Raw genomic sequence first — 20488 nt, 5'->3', positions numbered from 1 at the left:
ATACACCGGCGAGCAAGCGTGAGGCACACAGTACAAAAAAGAGAATAAAAAAGGCAATAGGCCCCTTAAAAACATATTTAATAGTTTTCAAACTTTATTTCATGGTGATTGACGAAAGACACAAGTTAGTAATGGTTATATCATGCTGCTCCTCTACTGTGCATTGCCCTTCAGAATTCATACAGCAGTTCACAATGGTCATTAATTTACCCTATAAATGAAGCCACATGGACATCTTTTTTTAAAAAAAAAAAAAAAAGCAAAAAAAAAAAAACCAACAACCAACCCAGGAAAAAAACCCCAACCAAACCTCAATGTCTTTTTTTTTTGTACATACATGTTATAAATGCTATTAAAAATAAAGCCAAAGTTAAGTGCACAGCCCCTAGGGAGCACTGCTGAATCTGACCTTGGTTCAAGATGCTTGACAACGAGGACGCAAGGTCCTGTTTTAAGGCATTTCCAAGCCCCAGCAAAAGCAGACAGAGTTTTTGTTTTTGTTTAGTTGGTGGTAGTGTTTTTTTCTTTCTTTTTTTTTTTTTTGCAGTGACCCTGGCTTCATTTCAGTGGCATTCTAGAAAATCAGCAGCTTCTTCTGCGCATGCCCCTCTCCCTCCGGAGTTGGCACGTTCAGCCCTCGTGTCGCAGCCACCGCGGTGGCACTGCCCAGCTACGACTCCTGTTGCCAAAAAAGCACAGATCGAGGGGCTCCCGCCTCCCTCCCATCCCACAGTCCCAGTTAACCCCCCCCGCCTATCTACACCTCGCGATCAAAATACAGCGGTCCATCCCTTTCACAACACAGTCACGGTACTCCCCACCAGGAACCACAATTTATATACAGTACCCACTTAAAATGTGGTTTTGACACACACACACATACACACACACCCCACACGCGCACGCACCCCAAAGGCTCCATCGCACGGAGGGCGCAGCCCCCCGTGAAATATTTAACCACTGGGTTTTCAGAGGAATGGCAATAGATTAGGCATAGACTGGGGGGAAAGGGGATAGATTTCTTTTAATTAAAAAAAAGAAAAAAAAAAAAAAAAAAGAAGAAAGCAAAAAGAAACCCGAGTGGTTTTACGCTCCGTTCTTCCCCTTTGTTGCGTCTGTGTTCGGAACTCACCCCGAGCAAAGTAACTTGACTTTTCGTGGCTCAAAATTTAGCGCCAAGAGACGACATTTTTAAAGGGTGCACTACTCTGTACAGGTACACGGCACGGCCTGCTAGAAATTTGTGGTAAAACTGCAAAATGATGGCACTCTGGCTATTCATTAACACTTGATACCTGGCAGGAGCCTTCAGATTAATTCTTTACACTCCAAAAAGCTGATTTTCCACAGAGCAATACCAACTGCCATCTCAGGGTGGGGAAGGGACACAGATATGTCGCAGAAAGGGACATAGATGCTACACAGCATCAGTAAATTCTTCCCACGGAGAAGGAAGCTCGATGGAGCAGGTCGTTTTCTTTCATAGCTGCGTTCCGTTTCGCTCTTCTCCTGCTCACAGGAGAGTCAGTGTTTTTTGGGTGCTGGTTGACAGGCGCTCCCCACCACACATCCAATCATTCAGAAACACACGTACTGGTTTTGTAACTGGCACCACAGTATTAACTTTCAAGATTTGCATGGAGGAAGAGAATACTTTAAAAAAAAAACAAAAAAACAAAAACCAACCCAAAACCGAACAACCCTCCTCCCAAACACTACTGCCTCACGCCCCATTCCCGTCTCAGCCATTGCTGCTGGGCTGGTGGCATCCAGAGGAGCTTTGATCGTGGCGTGGAAGACCCTGCATTGCACTGGGCATTGCAAAAAAACTTGAAAGCAAAAGTAAAACTCCAATTATTCTTCACGGGAGAGGTTCTACTGCCAGCTCTAGAGATTCACACGTTGGCCAGCTGCAAGCATCCTCATGGTAGACAGAGGGCAAGGCACACCCGGAGGCTGGAAAACGGACGTGGGTCGTGGAAGGACACATCCTACGGATTTGTTTGCAAGTGAAAAGGGACCCGGTCCCTGTGCCCTCGCAGCCCGTTGGGCAGCGCTGGAAGAGGGAGAGCGCTTCCAGCTCTTGAAGACGTGCTGCAAGTTCTCCCCGGCGTGCGGGAGGGCAACGCGTGGTGCACAGCGGCTCTCGGGAAGAGCAGCCAGGGCAAGCGGGTGGTTAGGACACGTCTGGATAAACACAAAGCGTGGAAATGAGGTTTCACAGCTGCTTCTGCACATGTCCAAGAGGAGGAGGAGGAGGAGAGCCACCAGAGAAATCAACATTTCCCCCACAGCACCTCTCAGTCCAGCAAAGAGTCATAAGACAACCAAAGAGCAATGCTTTTCTGCCTGCTCAGAGCAGACCTTGGTCTCTCTTCCAGTGCATGGCATCCCTGATTTTAACAGAGCATAAAGGAGAAAAGCACTTGAGATCCTTACACACATAAATTATAGTGAGAGGAAGGGGGAGAGGAGGGAGATAAGGGTGAACCACAGGGCCAGGAGAAGGCCCCAAAGCAGGGTGGCGAATCCCGCTTCTCTGACGGCCACTGCCCCGCTCAGCCAACACGGCACGAAGGGCTTCGGGGCCAGGCCCGAGGTGGGAAGGCGGCGAATCCACGAAGGCCAAACGTCTCGCCAGCACCAGCATCCTTCCCCCCCCCGGCCCCCCCCAGGCGTGAACAACAACCCGAGAACACAAGTAAGGAGGGGGAAAAAGAACCCGAAAAAAAGAAGCTTCAAGTATGAATAAGATTTACAAATGCAGGTGCGATGGGGAAGTTCTTCTGTCACTTCTTGGAGACTTGGTTCAAGGTTTGTTCTTCGTCGCTGCTGTTTGATTAGAGTCTGACTGACCTGGATAGACTGCAACCGAACGAATAACCCAAAAGAAAAGGTGTTTCCTCCCCTCCCTTTCCCCCCTCCCCCCAAAATATAAAAAGCAATAAGTTTACAAAAATAGAAAATAATTACAGCAATAGGCAGGAGGGAGGGAAGGAGAAGGAAGGGTCCCTGGGGGTCTATTTGGCTGAGCAGTGTAATATCGTGGGGTTGTTTAAAGCGTCCTCCACCAGGTGCAGTTCTTGGCGGTCGACAATCACGTCCCTTATGCAGCCGACGAAGCCGGTGCTGTAGGCTTTGGGCAGCTTGTGAGCCACGCTCAGCTTCTCCAGCCCCCCTGCAAGAGACAGCGCAGGAGGTCGGGTGGGAGGACAAAGGACACGCTGGCGCGCGGGCCAACCTCTGGCAGCGCCGCACACTCACACACACAGACGTCCACCTTGACAGCGGGGAAAAACTTCTCACCCGGCCAGGATTTACTTTCATTGAAGTGAGAGAAATGCCAGTTCCAACCAAAGGATACACTGAAGGCACTTAAAACAATAACTTGCATTCTAAAACTACCAAACTTCACGGCATCCCAGACTGGTGGGGGCTGGAAGGGCCCTCTGGAGCTCCCCCAGTGCCACCCCCCGCCAGAGCAGGGGCACCTCCAGCAGTGGCACAGGACGGCGTCCAGGCGGGTTTGGGATGGCTCCAGAGGGGGAGACTCCCCCACCTCTCTGGGCAGCCTGTGCCACTGCTCTGCCGCCCTCACAGCAGAGAAGGCCCTCCTCAGGTTGAGGTGGAACTTCCTATGGACAAGTTTGTGCCCGTTCCCTCTTGTCCCATCACTGGGCACCACTGGAAACAGACTGTTCCCATCCCCCTGGCACCTCCCTTGAAGGATTTATCAGCATTGATAAGATCCCCCCTCAGTTGTCTTTTCTCCAGACTGAACAGCCCCAAGTCCCTCAGCCTTTCCTCATCAGAAAGATGCTCCAGTCCCTTCATCGTCTCCGTAGCCCTTTGCTGGACCCTCTCCAGCAGTTCCCTGTCCCTCTTGACCCGGGGAGCCCCGAACTGGACACAGTGCTCCAGGTGGGGCCTCCCCAGGGCAGAGCAGAGGGGGAGGATGACCTCCCTCCACCTGCTGGCCACACTCTGCTTGATGCCCTCCAGAATGCTCCAGGATGCCATTGGCCTTCTTGGCCACCAGGGACATTGCTGGCTTATGGGCATCCTGAGTCCAGTCCTCATCAACTTGAAATACTTAATTTCTCAGGAGGATGGTCGCAAATTCAAACTAAATTTTATTTCAGTTACTGAAGTGTCAACTGTGGCTCATTCCAGGCCCCGAAATTATGAAAGGTTGATAGCGAACAAAACCTTTGGAAGAGGCAGTGGGGAATCCAAGCAAAAATTTCTCATGGGAAAATTCTGCTTTCCTGATAACTTCTAGGCTGATTTCAAAATGAGAAATGGTGTCTGGGGCACCGTCTTTTCAGAGGTAAGGCTGCGTTTTGGAATGTGAACTTTTTGTAAGTCAGGTTAGACCTGACACTACAGGCTTAGACTGGGAAGAACAGATGCTTCTGAAAAGTGTGAAGAGAACCTAATGCACTGTTTCTTCATTACAGATGATCAAAATCCCCAGATGAACATTTCTGGCCATTGATTTCTGTGGCCCTTGTATCTCCTTGCAATCCTGAACGCAAGGAGTGCTACAGCACCTGCCTGAGGAGAAGCCTGGTGGTATTTAAACACAATTATCCTATGCTCGTGGGTGGACTTTTTGCCAACTCGAGCTGTCAGAGGACAAATCTAGCCTCTGTCTGTGCTGACAGATCTGCCACAGGCAGCGTGAGATAGATGCAATGGGCCAAACTCCGTTCGCAGGATCAAAATACTTCTGTCAACACAAACGGAACTGACTCTGCTGCACACACGGACACGTTCTGGCGTGTCTGCTTTTTCTGTTATGCAAATAGAGCAACATTTAAAATCTGGGTATTTACGTATTTCCAGAGAGAAGTACCCTTCTCTCAGTTCAGCCATTCCACCTTTGGGTACCAGAGTTACCCAAGCGAGGCTTTGGGAGGCTCGTGAACTAATGGAGACTCCTACACATGAGGGAATTCAGCAGGTGGGAGCACTCCCAGTTTGAAGATGGAGAGGGTGCTCCATGCCATCGGCAGCAGGGGACCCAGAGCCGCAGGTCAGCTAATGGGTCTCTTCAAGGGACATGGTGACATGGAAAGGACTGGCATTTGGTAAAGCCATCCAGAGGGACCTGGACAGGCTGGAGAGGTGGGGCCGTGCAAACCTCATGAAGGTCAACAAGACCAAGTGCAAGGTCCTGCATGTGGGTCGGGGCAATCCCCAGCACAAATCCAGGCTGGGCGGGGAATGGATTGAGAGCAGCTCTGAGGAGAAGGACTTGGGGGTGTTGGTTGATGAGAAGTTCAACATGAGCTGGCAACGTGTGATAGGATGAGGGGTAACGGTTTTAAACTGAAAGAGGGGGGATTTAGATTAGGTATTAGGAAGAAATTCTTTGCTGTGCGGGTGGTGATCCCCTGGGGCAGGTTGCCCCGAGAAGCTGTGGCTGCCCCATCCCTGGAGGTGTTCAAGGCCAGGTTGGACGGGGCTTGGAGCAACCTGGGCTGGGGGGAGGTGTCCCTGCCCAGGGCAGGGGGGGGGGACTGGATGATCTTCAAGGTCTCTTCCAACCTAAACCATTCTGTGATTCTATGATGACTTTTTACGTCAAACTTGTCAAAGCCACCTGGGAGGCAAAGGTGTCCCAGTGAAACAAGTGAGAGAGCATCGATGTCCCAGCTCCAGCTCTGAGCCTCTCAGCAAGGGGCACAGAGGAGGTTCACCCTTTCCACACCAACTTACCCAACCACAGGGCCCCATCTGTATCGAGCTGTGTTGCACCAAGCGGAGAAGAGCCGGCAATGGGGGCTTCGTTGCCGACTTGAAGGGAACCTTCTCTCTGTACCCTGCTCCCGCAGGGAGGGAAGAAGAAACAGATGATGATTAACAACGTTAAAGGGAAAACCCAGAGCTGCCCTCTGCTTTACGCTAAACCCCGACCTTGAGCACCATCAGCCCTTCTCCACCTGGAGAGGTGCCGGGAGCAGAGGGCATCCCGCCGCCCTGCCAGCGGCCATGGGTTCCTCCCGCGCCCTCCAGACCCATCAGCAGCAATCCCCGGCATGCCGGGCGCGTGATCCGCTCACCACTCCCACCGCCAATAAAAATAAAAGGGACGGCCCGGGCTCAACACGAACAGAATGTCAAACCCTCAGCCAGCTAAAATAAAAGGCACGAACCTTTCGTACCTCCTCGAGCCTGCCCCTTTGACATTTCCAGGCGTGTCACAACACGCACCCCCTCCAACGCGGCACTGCCCACATGCCTCTCCTCTATTATTATCACCCAAGAAGAGGAGGGACCCTTGGGGATCACAGGGCATGGAGCCACGGCCATGACTCAGGCTCCCAACTTCACAGCTTGCCCATCCCAGTGCAATCCACCACCGCGCCCTTCTCCCCTCCTTCGCACCTGTACGCTTTGATATGAATCCACTGGTTGGTGTTGACCGGGACCGTGGATCGTAAGACGACGGGCTTGGAGCCGAGGTCGTAGGTCATTTGCACGAAGCCATCCACTATGGCGAGGGCAATGTAGTCTGATCGCTCCAGCCCTTTCCCGCTCCACAGGATCAGCCCCTGAGTGGCCTCCGTTTTGATGCTTAGTTCAAAGTGGTTCGATTGCAAGGCCTTCTCGCTACACGGGGAGAGGACAGAGCAGAGTTAAAAACATGGCTACAAAAGCAAGAGGCAGCCCGTCAGCTCCTCGGAGCGGCCTTCTCCATTCCCAGCCAACTAGCTCACCTGCTGAGGATAACCTTCAACTGACCTTCGGCATCGGGCTATGCACGGGGTCTCAGTCCCCCCCTGCTGCTCTTGAGGGGTCTCAGCCTTTGCAATAGCCCAGGCCTGCCCAGAAGGTCCAGTGCATGGCGGGGGGAGCGTATTGGAAGCTCTGAACAAGACCACAGGATCAAAGGAATGGCCCTCTGGAGGTCTCTAACCCAGTTCCCACTCAAGAGCAGGACCAGTGGCAGCGCTAGACGAGGGCAGCTGTGGCTCTGCCCAGCTGAGCTTGGGAACACCAAGAATGGAGCTTCTCCATCTTCCTGCTGGCGGGGCTGCACAGTTCTCCTGGGGATGAAATGTTTTCCCAAAATCCAGCTTGAACCTCCAAAGACACAGCCTGGGGCTACTGCCCCTTGCTTTTGCCCTCCATGGAGCACAAGGTTCAGATACATCGAGGCCTGCAAGCTGTGACACACAGGTCTCGGGTTTTCCTCCCCATACGCTGAAGGAAGAGCTCTGGTGAACAGTACCGGGCTGGCCCCGATCTGGCCAGCAGAAGGGTTTTCCCCACAGAGCTGCCTTTGATTTTGGGAGAGGTCAGAACAAAGAAGGCTCTGTCAGCCGGATCGGGAGGGCTGCAGGCAGCAGCTAAGCTGGGGTGGACACCATCTCACCATCTTGCTGGCAGGTGCTCGAGGTGCAAGCAGGGCTGAGGTGCTTGGGGACCACCGCTCCCCATGCCATCACCACACAGCCGTCAGCCTCAGGGACTTTTGTTCTACACCGCTGCCTCTGCTTGACCAAAGGCCAACGGGAACCTGAGGCTGGGGAGGCGATCAGCACCCTGCAAGTTTGATGGGGATGGAGACTGTCCACAGAGGCAGAAAGCCTTCTTTCTCCTAGACGGGGTGTCTTTTCCCAAGGGAGGAATGAAGGAAGGACAGGATTTCCACCACATCGCCATCCCCATCTTTGCTCAGTCCCTTTTGGACCTGACAAAAGGTTCTCGGCAACAGGCGAGAGTGCCGTATGGAGTCACCGTCCACTTCCCTGGGATGCTCTGAGACACACCGCTGACACATGTGCACACATAGACCGGACAACATGGGCAACACAGACAGCTTTTTATTCCCAAGGGACACTGCCTCCAAAGGGCTGGACGAGGGCTCTGCATGACGCCCGCTGTACTGTCAGGGTAACTCAGCTTCTCCCCTCGCTTGGCGCTATGTGCTGTCCAGGTCCCCAGGAGCCGGGGCCAGAGCTGGAGCTCCACAGGAGCTGCTGGAGGCATAGGGCTTCTTCCTTCGCCTTTACTCTCATCATCTATCTACTGGAAGGTGTCCCTGCCCAGGGCAGGGGGGTTGGAACGAGATGATCTTTAAGGTCCCTTCCAACCCAAACCATTCTGTGATTCTACGATCTGCAGAGCTGTATCCCTTATAAATAAAAAGCCGAGGGTACGGACACACAGGACACGCACGGAGACAGAGACATGCCGAGGCAGCAAGAGCAGAGCACGAGACACAAGAGCTGAAAGCCTGGCAGGGACTCACCTGGGCTCCGCGGGATAGTCCGGCGCTTCGGGACTTAGATGCGGGAAGAAAGGGGAGCGTGCGATAAGCGCAGGGCAGCGGAGGAGACCCTTCCCTCCCACCCCGCTCACGGACAGGGGACAGCCCTGCTCAACAGCGACGGCTCTTCACCCTACGCGATGCCACCGCTGGGAAAACCGCCCAGCACGAGCAGGAAAGCCTCAACCACCGTCCTTGGGGCCGAAGGTTCCTCAAGCCAGTGAGGCAAGTTTGCAAGTTGTGGCTTAATAACGCCAAAGAGCGAAGACAGCCCTGTGCCAGCGGTACAGGGGCTCTGCAACGCTCTCCTGGGTCAGGACTCTCAGCGTTCCCGCTGATCGCCCGTCGCTGCCCCGCTGGGATGCGTATCCCAGGACAGGACAGAGGGCGGCATTGCCGGGAGAAGGGAGCTTTCGGTCCACGGCCCTGCAGGAGGACTCTTTACATGCAGGCAGAGCTCAGGCTTGTGCTTTTGGGATGCTGGCAGGATGGGTTCCCGTCCAGGCAGACAGCTGAATCCAGGCGTAAGGCCTCTGAGTCAGCCTTGGGGCACTTGGGGCAGCGGGGCGTGCATGGAGAAGGGGAAACCCAGGACTACAGCTGTCCCGCTGGCACTGCCTTACAACCAGCGTTACGACCAGCTCTAACGAGATGTAGCACTAAAAATGTACATTAAAAAAAAAAAACCAAAAAAACCCAACAACCCCAAACGTACGGGCATGTCATGGCCAGCAGAGCCCAGAGATGCAACTGGAGTGTCAGCCCTGCCCACGGCACACCCCGGTGTCCGCCCGGAGGCAGAAAAAATGACTTTTTATGGGCAGCCCCACGGGTCCTTCAGCCCTGGCGGGGCTAGTGAGCGCCGCTGCCAAATCCCGGCAGAGGGATGTGGGGAGATGCGCTAAGCTCCCTTGCAGGATGGGGCACGCACAGCCAAAACGGGCTGGCGCAGGCGGAGAGGGGGCTGGGAATGGTGACCTCCCCTTTTGCCGAGCACTGGGAGAGGCAGGACGCAAAGGCGGCAGCTTTCGGCTCGTCTGCAGGGACGCGGCTCGTGCCCGTGCAGAGGGACAGCCGGGCACCCCGCCACGTGGCAGAGTTGTCCTGCAGGCCACCACGTGCCTCTCGTCGCTGTAGGGCACCGTCTAGCTTAGGAGGATGCTTGGCTCCTAGAGAGCCCCTTCCAAAACACCAGAGCAACCCAGAGCACCTCCCGAACTGTTGTGAACACGCAGCTGATGGGCTCTGTGGCTCCCCGGGGTGTTGACATGCACGCATGCACGCAACTCAGCCTCCCGAGCCTCTGCCTGACCCCAGCTTGCAGAAAATGAGGTGAAATGGGGATGTGACAGGCAGGTATCGCCCCAGCTCTCCCCGACACCGTGGGGAATACAGCTGCACGAACCAGGGCTTCTTTTCCACTCGCAAGACAGACAGCCAGCAGACCAAAAGCTGTCAAGCCCACTCTAAGGAAGAAGCCCTTCTCCCCATCCACCTGCCCAGGCCCTTCTTCTGCCCCTCTGGCCCCAGTGCATGTTGCCAGGGGTTGCCCAGACCACGCACCCCTGACTGGGGAACGTTCTCCTAGCACCCAGCCTGGCTATGGCGGCAACACCCCATTCGTGCTGGAAAAAAAAAAAATCAGGGCAGGATTAGCACCCCCTTATTTCCACCGCCAATGCCTTTGCTGCTGATGGAAGAGGTAATTCACGGGAACTTTCTTCCTCTATGCTCATCCACTTAAACTAATAAGGCCGAGTCGCAGCGCGCTGCTGGGACAATGTCTGAGTGCAGCAGAGCCAGGCAGCATCGCTCCCGCTGCCTCCTGTGCTCCGGTTGGTACCTGTGTCCTCCTCACCCTAAAACGGGAACGCCTGCCCGCGGAAGAGCCCTGGGAGAGCACCCGTGTTCCTCCTCCCACACCTGCCCTGCGGTCCCCTGCGGGTGGGCTGGCGGTCAGGGTGGCAATGGGAGAGGTGGTGGAGGGCGGATGGCTGCAGGGAGGAGCTGGGCAGCGGGGAGGACTGTACTTACGCGGGGATCTCATTGGTGAGGTGGCTTGAAAACAAAGAAACAAGGACATTGAGAAGAGACGGACAGACAGAGAGAGACTGACAAACGACAGCGCAACACAGACGCCCTCCCCAGGCAGGGTGTTCGGGCAGCGGGGAACCTGAGGGTGTAAGAGGCAGAAGGTCAAAGCCTTAGCCAAGACCTTGTCCCAGTGCCGCAGAGCTGGGAATTAGCTGAGGGAGGGTACCGAGCCAGGCTGCAGTGCACTGAGAATCTCCCGTAGGAGAAATACCCAACCCAGAGGCTGAAGAGGACCTCAGGCAGCAGCTGTGTACCGGGTCTGCTTGTCCTGAGAGAGAAGTTCCATCTCAACCTGAGGTGGGCCTTCTCTGCTGTGAGGGCGGCAGAGCAGTGGCACAGGCTGCCCAGAGAGGTGGGGGAGTCTCCCCCTCTGGAGCCATCCCAAACCCGCCTGGACGCCGTCCTGTGCCGCTGCTGGAGGTGCCCCTGCTCTGGCGGGGGGTGGGATGGGGGAGCTCCAGAGGTCCTGTCCAGCCCTCACCAGTCTGGGATGCTGTGAGAAGCCCCAGGGACCAGTACAGCCACAGCGACCACAGGGTCCGAACACGTACCCCCAGCCCATGGGGCGAGGGTTGAGCAGATGCTGGAGAAGGCCACCCAGGTCCTGCAGCAGTGATGGCCCGTCCCTGCTGGCAGAACCGACCCTTGCTGTACAACCAGCCAGGGAGACGAAGGAGCTGGCAGACAGGCGTGAACTAAACCGCAGGCAGAGCTAACTCTTCCCTCAGTCCGGCTCACCCAGCCCACAACCCATTCCGGAGCACGTGGGCAAAGAAAGGCACCGACCACATTAACCATCTCCATGGGGTGCACTCAGCCGGCTTCATCCCATTCCCAAAGCAGACTGTGCTATCCCAGAAGGTGGCCCACACGCTGCAGAAGGAGAGCATCCAGACCCGAAATTGGCCGGGCACTGCCGTTGTGGGGAAAGCCCTCTGCCAACAAGGCAGCCTTAGAGGTAAGGGCTGGAAGCAAGTGCTCATGGCCCCAGTTTGGCTTGCCCCTCTTTGAGCACTGCCCTTGGACTTCTTCAACCCTAGCTCTTCCTCCTGCTAACAGCCCTAACTCCTTGTTTTGACCTTGGTTCAGCTCAGCAGCCAAAGTTACCTCTTTGTCACGGCATTGTGGTACTCCATATATGTCCTACCATCAAAAGCAATGGCCTCTGCATCTCCAGCAGCCTTCTCGATGATCACTGGAGGTGGGAAAAAAAGAAGAGCTGTCAGGCAACGTAGCACGACCTGCGCGTCCTCGGAGACTAGGCAAATCCCCCGTTACTCCGAGCATTCAGAACAGGACGAAGGCACGCGCAACCCTGCTATCCCTTGGAGCGCGTCAGCGCCATGGCATTCTAAGCAAACCCCTGGGAAGGTTTTGCTGTGGCTTTAGAGCCCGTGAGTTTGGCCCATCTCTTTGTGTTTGGCCCATCTCTTTGTGTTTGGCCCATCTCTTTGTTTTGCAGCCAACTGTCATGAAACCTGCAGCCTTGTTGGCCTCCTGGCCGAAGCTGGGGAGGAACCTGGACTCGGTGACGGCCCAAGTGCTAAGCTCAGGAGATAGCACGAAAGAACCCCTGCTCTGGAGACAGCTCAGGCCCTCCAGGTCAATCTGCTACGGCACCAAACCACCTTTCCCCACCCCGGGCTGCTTCAAAACGAGCACAGCAATACAGGAGAGGGTGAGAGCGCCCTGACCGGAGGAGGTGACAGGGTTGGGTGATGTACCCGTGGGCAGCATTGCCACATGCAGTGTAACGCCCGCATTTCTGAGCGATGGCACAGCCCCGACTTCGCAGCGGCACCACGCTGCCAGCCCGCAAATGCCACAGCCTTTTTTTCACCCCCCTGGATCCATCCCAGCAGCCACAACAAGGACAAGACCTCAGGCTTAGCCCGAGCGGTGCGCTGTGCTGCTGCCACCAACTAGTCATCGAAGCAGTTTCATCGCCGCGTCCGGGCTAGTGGGCGAGGGTGCGTGTCCAGCCCTACCCTGGCGGTCTCACCTCTCTCACAGTGAGCCCCGGAGAAGCCCCGCTGGCAGGCACACTCGTAGCTCTCTAGCCGGGGGCTGCAAGTGCCTCCGTTCTGGCAAGGATTGGGTTTTCGGGTACAGGGATGGCCTCGGAAGGGGGAGATCTCAATGGCGCTGCGGATGTTCTGCTCCTTCAGCACAGGCACCCCCTTGATGGAGATCTGGCAAGAGGAAGCAGAAGAGTCATAGAATCGCTCAGGTTGGAAGGGACCTTTAAGATCATCAAGTCCAACCATTAACCTAACCTGACAAAACCACTTCTAAACCGTGTCCCACCTTCACCGCTTTCATCGCCCCACCTCTCTGCGGGGCTGGTGGGGGGACAGAGGCCAGCACCCTCGGGGGAAAGGGGGAGATGGGAATCCAGCCCCACATGTTCCAGTGACGCACCCCTGTCTCCGCTTCTGCCACTTTTCAACTGGGTGCTGCTGGGGCAGCCCGCTCCCCGGCTCATCCTCGCTCTCCTCCAGTGATGCCAGTGGAGATGGCACATGTCCTGGCCGGACACCTGCCCCAGGCTGCCCAGTACGGCCTTACCCTCTGCACAGCTCCATCGAAGCTGGTGGAGATGGCGGCTGCTCGAGCTAACTTGCTGAAATCAGGGGCTCCCCCCACATAAAACGGCTCCTTCAGGTTCAGGAAGGTGTGAGGCACCTGGGGAGGAGAGGGGAGAAGATGAGATGGAGCAGATGAGATGGAGAAGATGTCAGGCTACCCCTGAGCTGCAAGCTGGGCACTCGGTCCAGCTCCGTGGGGACTAAAGGAGGCTGTGAGAAGGGCAGCACTGCAGGCGGAGCAGGCACCCTTCCACCACCAGAAGCTGGGCTGGTGGGAAGGAAAGCAAGACCAGCCTGTCCCCAGTGCTCCCCTACTCCCTGCCTCCTTCCCCCAAGGCACAGGCTGCGTCCTGGGGCAGGGCTGGGCACCAGCGCCCGTCCCTGCGGAGGCCGGAGCAGGAGAACCCCTTGGAAAGCATGGCAGGGGCAGGCAAGGAAGGAGGTGGGGTTGGCATCCCGCTTGGGACCAGGTCTCCACCTTCTCCTCTGTTCCCTGCGCTGCTCCTGCCGGCCACCCTGCCCCAGCCCGCCCGCCCCACACACCCTGCAGCCTCCCTGCCCTGCAAATACTGCTTCAGCCTCATGTTTAAACCCAAACTCATACCAGAAGGATTCAGTTCGGGTTCAGCCGGCTGCTACAGGTCCCCCTACAGCAGATGGCCGGAGGAGGTTCTCCTGCCTCTCGTGTGGCTGTGAGTTTGGAGGAGAAAGACCCCCTCAACTGCACAGCACCGGTCCCAGAAGAGCCTTCAGCCACAGGATGCAGCGGGCACACACAGCAGGAGCGACGTCCCCTCCTGTGCACCCGGGAAGGACCCAGAGGCAGAGCAGCGAGGCAAAGATGCGGTTATATGAATCACTAACTAATGCTGTGTGGAGTTAACACGAGAAACATGACCGGATTAATTGAAATGCTTCCGAAACAAAACGTAACAACTGGCTGGAAATTAATGACGGAAGAGGAAACACGTGTCTCTAATCTACAGAGATCCTAAAGCCGCTCGGTCAGACGGGAAGGGGAGTGGGTGAAACACTGAGATCTGAATGGAAAACCAAAAAAAAAAAAAAAAAAGAACAACGTGCCGATGGCAGATGAGATGGAGGTGCCGTGGGTCATACTTATCTTTACCTTACGGGATTTCTGGGATCCAGACAGCAGGGGAGGGAAAAATACAAATGAAAATCATAGGGAGAGAGAGAGAGAGAGAGAAAGAGAGAGAAAAGGGAGATCAGTGGGTAACATCACAACATGCAGGGCTGCAAGAGCACCGCTGCAAGCAGTGCCCGGGGTAGCCGGGGAAGGGGAAAGGGAAGGGGAAGGGGAAAAGGAAGGGGAAAGGGAAGGGGAGCTGCAGGAGGGGCCGCTGCCAACCAGGGGAAATCTTCGCTTGGAGAGAAGCTTGGAAAGATGAGAGTGCGGGGAGGAAGAAATGCCTTCTTCGGCAGGAATGCTGCGTAACTTTGCTGTGGCACTATGCGGAACTTAAGGATGAGTTCAGCAGCAGTTTGGGGCTTTTCCTGCATCATCAGCTTCCCCGCTGGGAAGGCGGATGGAAGGCAGGACGGTGGCCGTGCCACGAAACCCCGGGGAACCGCTGTTTGTGCGGAGACAGAAGCGCAGGGGGGACAGGACACGGGGGAAGTCAGAGAGGTAAGCTGCCAGCTTGGAAACAGAGGAGAGAAGGCACTAATGGATTCAGCAGCAACAGCAAAATGGGGCTTCTACTACTCCGTGACCTCCTCCCGGCCGAGCTCACAGCGCAGCCAGCACTGGGGAGGGCTCTCGAGCCCGGCATCGAGGGTCGGGGTGAAACCCCCCCATGAGCCCAACTTCCTGAGCCACTTCCCTCCATGAGCCAGACAGGACCCGGAGGAGAAGAAACAAAAGGGGGGGGGGGGGGGCCCGCATGTGTGGGCTCAAACCCCCCCGAATCCAAGCCCCCAAAAATCAGGGCACGCGTGTGGCTGGCAAAGGGGCTGCAGCTCTGCATGGTGGGGGAAGAGGAGGGAGGAAGAGCTGGAAGAGGGCTGCGTTGAGGACCTACAGCACCAGGGCCAGCCTGCCGAGCAGCTGAGAGGGGCAGGTAAGTTCTGCCCTGTAGCATCCTTTCCTCCCCCCCCTCCAGGTCTTGCCCACTCCTCCTCCACCCTGTGGCTTGTGCACCACAGGGATTAAAAGCCCACGAGCGCGGGAACTTCTCAGCACATTTCACAGGTGAGAGGAGCAGAGCTGGAAGCCCAGAGAGTTCTCCCTGGTCCATCAACTTACCGGTGACTCTCCCATCACCCTCTCGCCGTTGTTGATCCTCATTACCCCTTTGCGCCCATTCCTCTCCAACAGGACACTTATCCAGGTGTTGAGCGGAACTGGCTCTTTGCTCCTGGTGGTGAGAAAGGAGGAGAAGACACATGGGGGAGAGCTCTGCTGTCACCACCTGCAAACACAGCACTGGAAACCTCCCCTGACCAGTTTGGGCTGCCCAGGCCACCGCAGCTTGACCAGCTTGGGCTGCCCCAGCTCACAGCCACGCAGACAGCCCGGCATTACCCTGGGGAAGAGGCACAAGCCGGAGGCCCTTCCCCACACAGGGAGAGGCAACCAAGAGCCATTTCTGCAAACAGCCGAGGCCAGTATGAAGCCTGCTCATCCTCACTTCTTCATGGTTTGCTGGGGAGGGGAGCTCAAAGCCACCACTGGACACTGAAAGCCACCACTGTCCCTTCTCTTGCCTCTGTTGCCACCACCACCCTGACAAGCAGGTCCCCAACCCTACCTGAGCACGGCCGCCCCTTTGCCCAGGTCATATCTGTACTCCAGGTAGCCATCGTGTAAGGCCAGAGAGACAAAGTCCCCTTTGCCATCTGTCTTCTGCCCATTGTAGAAGATCATGCCGCTGGGGTTCTTGGCCAGGAACACAACTTCCATGGACATTTTGTCCCTGAGGAGAAAAGGATTATGGATACCCTCCCCATGTGCTCTCTTCCTCCATCCCCGTGTGCCAAGCCCTTGGAAGACCTCTGCCTGACTGGGACTACAGGTACAGAATCACAGAATGGTGTGGGTTGGAAGGGACCTTGAAGATCATCCAGTTCCACCCTCCTGCCCTGGGCAGGGACACCTCCCACCAGCCCAGGTTACTCCAAGCCCCATCCAACCTGGCCTTGGACACCTCCAGGGATGAGGCACATAGATGGGTATGGCAGAGATGCCACCCCTGTCAGGCACCCTTGCCAGCTAGGAGATACATCTGCCATGGTCAGGATGCCACTCTGTGGTACCTGTTTACCCAACCCATTGCAACGCCAAACCCCTGGGGAGCGTTGCCAGCTCAGTCTGGCTACGGGGATTCTGGTGATGCCAGTCCCTCTGGACAAAACCTCCAAAACCTGTCGAAAGGGAGGACCTCTAAGGAGAGCCCGAGCTCCCTCCCCAAATCAGACACCCAGGGGACGCGCTCCCCTGCCCCTCTCCCGTTCCTGGGCACTTACTGCAGGTCAGGAACGAAGGTCTGCAGCCCATTCAGCTCCAGGTAGGAGAAGCCATTGAACTCCGGGAGGAAGGGCATGGTGTGGTCCTGCTCTGTCACTGGGCACAAACGAGGGAATGGTGAGGAAGAGGAGGCAGAGCAGCTTCAGCCAGCGCCCCAGAGCCACAGCAGGAGAGGCCTCCTGGCCACCCAGGCTGGGGAAATCAGCACCTTCAGTTCCACCCCCTTCCCCAGACCCGCTCCTCTGCCGGCTCCCGTCCCACCTAGCTCGCAGAAGTCTCCTTCCCGGCCCATGGGACAGGCGCACAAGGCACCTCCCTCTGGCAGCACCAGGCAGGTGGCAGAGACGTGGCAGGGCGTAGGGTCACAGGGATTCCTCTCGTCGGCACACGTTGGACCTGCAGCAGAAGAGGCAGCCTGTCACATCAGCATCTCAAACCAACAGCCACCAGGCACGATTTGGCCAGAGATAAACATTTCTGATGTCTCCTGATGGCCCTGTCAGCCTTTTTCTCCTGTCTCAGGTTGGGTTCTCATGACCAAGAAGCCCCCTGGGGTGGACCCTTGCAAGGACTACGCTTTGCGCTACCCCTAAAACGCAAGGGGAAGGTTTTTTGTGCGTGAAAACAGATGCCGGCTCTTGTCTCATGTGCGTATGAATAGGTCTACATCCTAAATTTATGGTCTTCACTGGATGCGGCTTCATCCTACGCTTCTCCCTCTAAACCACCGCCGGCACTCCACACCACGTCCCTCCCCGTACCGTCGCTCACAGCGTGAGCCCCAGAGGCTCTGGGATCCCTCAGGGCAACCAGCGGGACCAGGACCCCCAGCAACGCGCTGTCTGCAGCCCCCTCCCCGTACCGGTGTAGGTGTAGAGACACTCGCAGTGGAACATCTCTGCCTCCTTGACATGGCAGATGCCACCATGGTGGCAGGGGTTGGGGTGACAGGGGTCGTTGCCGCACTCGCCCACCCCGCTGCCATACAGCACATCACTGCCTTTCTCCCGCAGGTCGTACATCTGGTTGTTCACGTCCAGGAGGCGGATGCAGCCCTTCAGGCCGGTTGTAGCCGCAGTACGTTCTGCCACCCTGAGGGGACAAGACGACACAGTGGGTCGATGGGTTGAGTCCCTCTAAGCATCTGGGTCAGGCTGTGCTCCTCAGGAGGGTGTTAAGAGGCCCAGAGAAGTCCCTCTTCATAATCATACACACACGCACAATGGTTTAGGTTGGAAGGGACCTTAAAGATCATCTCGTTCCAACCCCCCTGCCCTGGGCAGGGACACCCCCCACCAGCCCAGGTTGCTCCAAGCCCCGTCCAACCTGGCCTTGAACACCTCCAGGGATGGGGCAGCCACAGCTTCTCGGGGCAACCTGCCCCAGGGGCCCACCACCCTCCAATGCCCCTCCAGCCTGGAGCCTGCTTGCAGGCAGAGGGCTGCGGCCACCACGGATGCTCTGCCTACAGCAGCAGATGCTGTGACACCCGGCGCAGCGGTCCGGCGCCCTCACTCACGCAGCCATTTGGTCCTCCGGCGCTCCCCCGATGAAGAGGTCTGTGTCGAGGTTGAGCCCATCGGTGCCCGTGGGGCTCTCCCCGCTGACGTGGGGCTCCCCGTCGACAGACAGCATGCCGCTGCGGCGGTTGCGGTTCACCACTAACTGGTGCCACTTGCCAGGTTCAACACGGACTTTGCTGGTGATGATGCCCGTGCCAGAGCCGGTGTTAAACCTGGAGCAGAAGAAGGGGAGGTCGCTGTGCCACCCTGCAGAAAGGTGACAACTCTGCCATGGCAGAGGGGCTGCTACGACCCAGGGAGAAGCTGGGAGCCACTCGGGAGCCGTCCTCCCTCCCCACCTTTGGACCAGCCTGTACCCACAGCACACAGCCATCCCCCTTCCAAGCTGAGCATCAGGACCGACTGCCTGAGAACTCATCCGGACTTTGCAGAGGTCTGCCCTCTACCTCACCTCATTCCGTATCTGCACCTTTGGCACTGGAAAAATCATTTCAGGCTCAGATTTCTGGGGTCTTTCTCCCTTTCTTTTATCCCCTGCATTTTTTATTCCAGTACAAAAACAGTGCGAGAAAAAGACCTCTCACTTGCCCAAAAAAACCCCCAAAACTCAACCTCCCACACCTTTTTCAAAATTCAAACTGAAATAAATCAATTAACTTTGTTGAAAAGTGCCACAGGGAATGAATCCCTTTAGTATTCCTATTACTTTGGAAAAAATGGTCCTCCTCCTCCTCCTCTTCTTCATTTGACACTACTCTTTCTTAGCCTGCGAGTTCGAGCCCAGCATCCTCCCAGCATCCTCCCGGTGTTCTGCAAGAACCATTCTGGCAAGAGGAGCTGCTCCGTTTCCTCCACACCACACAGGGCTGACCGGGCACCCACCTGAGCTCCATGAAGCCGCCAACCAGCGCCAGGGAAATGAAGTCCTTGCCTCGGTTCTGCCCGTTGTAGAGCAGCAGCCCGCTGAGCTCCACAGTCCTGAACTCCATGGCGATGCGCACGGTGTGGTACGCCTTCATCATCTTGAAGGCCAGGTAGGACTTGCCGCCAAAGCTGGGGATGAAGTACCTGATAGCTGCAAGAGCCGGGGAGGGTAGAGAAAGGAAGAGGGGATGAAGCAGAGGAGGGAACAGGAGGACAGAGAGCAGATAAAGGCCTGACATGAGCCTGTGAACACTTTCCTGCCTGTACGAGCAAAGAGAGCTCTTGAAATGGTAGAAAGCAGCTCACTCTCTCCTCTGGGCCATGCTCCTGTGCAATTTTCCCCCGTCACCGCCTCCCAGATGCTCGTACTGTTAGAAACCGACTCCTCTCCTGATGGCATGGCCCCCAAAGATTGCTCCCAGGCTTTAGAGACCTGTGGTACTGCTCCCCCAGAAGTTAGCTTCAGTGGTGTCCCACTCGGCTCCTCCCGGGTAAGGACCAGCGCTGTGGGTCCTTTCCGTGCTCGGCTATCACATCCCCTGTGCCCTCAGCTGAGCTCGGCTGCACACACGGTTCCTCGTAACTCAGCTTCCTTGCTCCTTCGATAATTTTTATCTGTCCTCCCAGAATCCCACATGAGGGATTTACACTCCTCACGCCGGGCTTTTATTTATTGCAGCTGAGATTTTCCAAGGGATCTGGAATGCCAAGCCCTATTAAAAATAACAGGGTTGGACACCCACAACCGGTAGCAGCTTCGAGCGCTCCAGCTTACAGCTTTAAGGACGAAGCTTTTCAGGAATAAGCACTCACAACCACCCAGAGCCCCCCCCGGCGTGACACCGAATCGCCAGCGGGAGCTGACAGTAAGTAACGGCGGCTCTGATTAAGCGCGCTGCCCGTCCGCAGCTTTTTGCTGAGCCGGGGAATGCAGCCTGAATTACCAGCACACGTCTCCTGGTGTCTGAGAGGACTTTCAGTACCTGTCCCTCTGTCAGACTCTACCTAGCAGTCACTAGCTGCAGGAGCTACGAGCGACAACGCCGCGAGCCGAGATAAAAAAAAAGCAGAAGCTCGCAGTCCCCGTGCTTTGGGGACGGGTAGATCAGAAGCAGAGCCAGGAAGAAATTGCTCCTAGCACCTTCTTCCCCTCACAGCCTTGCCGTGCTTGCCTCTTACAATACACAGTGCGCGTACAACCTGTTCTTCGCAGAGCGAAGAAAGGTGGTTAAATTGACCCCTGCAGCGCCTCCTGCCCGGTGCTGGTGCGGTGCCCGCGCTGGTTATGGGGCTGCATCCGCACGTGCCCCCGCGGGCTCTCCATCGCCACGCGGTCAACGCGGTACGGACAGAGGCAGGTCGCAGACACGTACGTTTCTCGCAGACGGCTCCTCCTTTGCCCGCCGGGCAGCTGCAGGTGAACTCCTTCCCGTCGTCCTCGCAAGTGCCGCCGTGCAGGCAGGGGTGAGAGTCGCAGGGCCGCGAGGGTTTCTTGGTGGCGGGGGGCTGGCGCGTGGGCTTGCGGCGGGTGGTGGCAGGGAAGGTGGAGGTGGGTCTCTTGGTGCTGGCGGCTCCCGCCGTCTTGGTG

At 56.5% G+C, this 20488-nt stretch overlaps 1 protein-coding gene across 1 annotated transcript in view; it reads right to left on the bottom strand.

Moving 5' to 3' along the window:
• Positions 1-2642: 2642 nt before the first annotated feature.
• AGRN (agrin) overlaps positions 2643-20488 on the bottom strand; it is a 130130-nt gene continuing 112284 nt past the window's right edge. The window contains 17 exon segments of the mRNA XM_009889659.1: positions 2643-3178; positions 5725-5828; positions 6394-6618; positions 8264-8296; positions 10316-10339; positions 11483-11570; positions 12378-12567; positions 12944-13060; positions 14093-14104; positions 15233-15344; positions 15738-15928; positions 16467-16549; positions 16715-16849; positions 17316-17545; positions 17973-18188; positions 18859-19051; positions 20274-20481. Coding sequence (XP_009887961.1) covers positions 3021-3178; positions 5725-5828; positions 6394-6618; positions 8264-8296; positions 10316-10339; positions 11483-11570; positions 12378-12567; positions 12944-13060; positions 14093-14104; positions 15233-15344; positions 15738-15928; positions 16467-16549; positions 16715-16849; positions 17316-17545; positions 17973-18188; positions 18859-19051; positions 20274-20481 — 2319 coding nt within the window. The 3' untranslated portion in view covers positions 2643-3020.

Source organism: Charadrius vociferus, unplaced genomic scaffold (assembly GCF_000708025.1).
Source record: "Charadrius vociferus isolate BGI_N301 unplaced genomic scaffold, ASM70802v2 scaffold477, whole genome shotgun sequence".
Classification (NCBI taxonomy): Eukaryota; Metazoa; Chordata; class Aves; order Charadriiformes; family Charadriidae; genus Charadrius; species Charadrius vociferus.
This window is presented reverse-complemented; position numbering and strand designations above follow the sequence as displayed.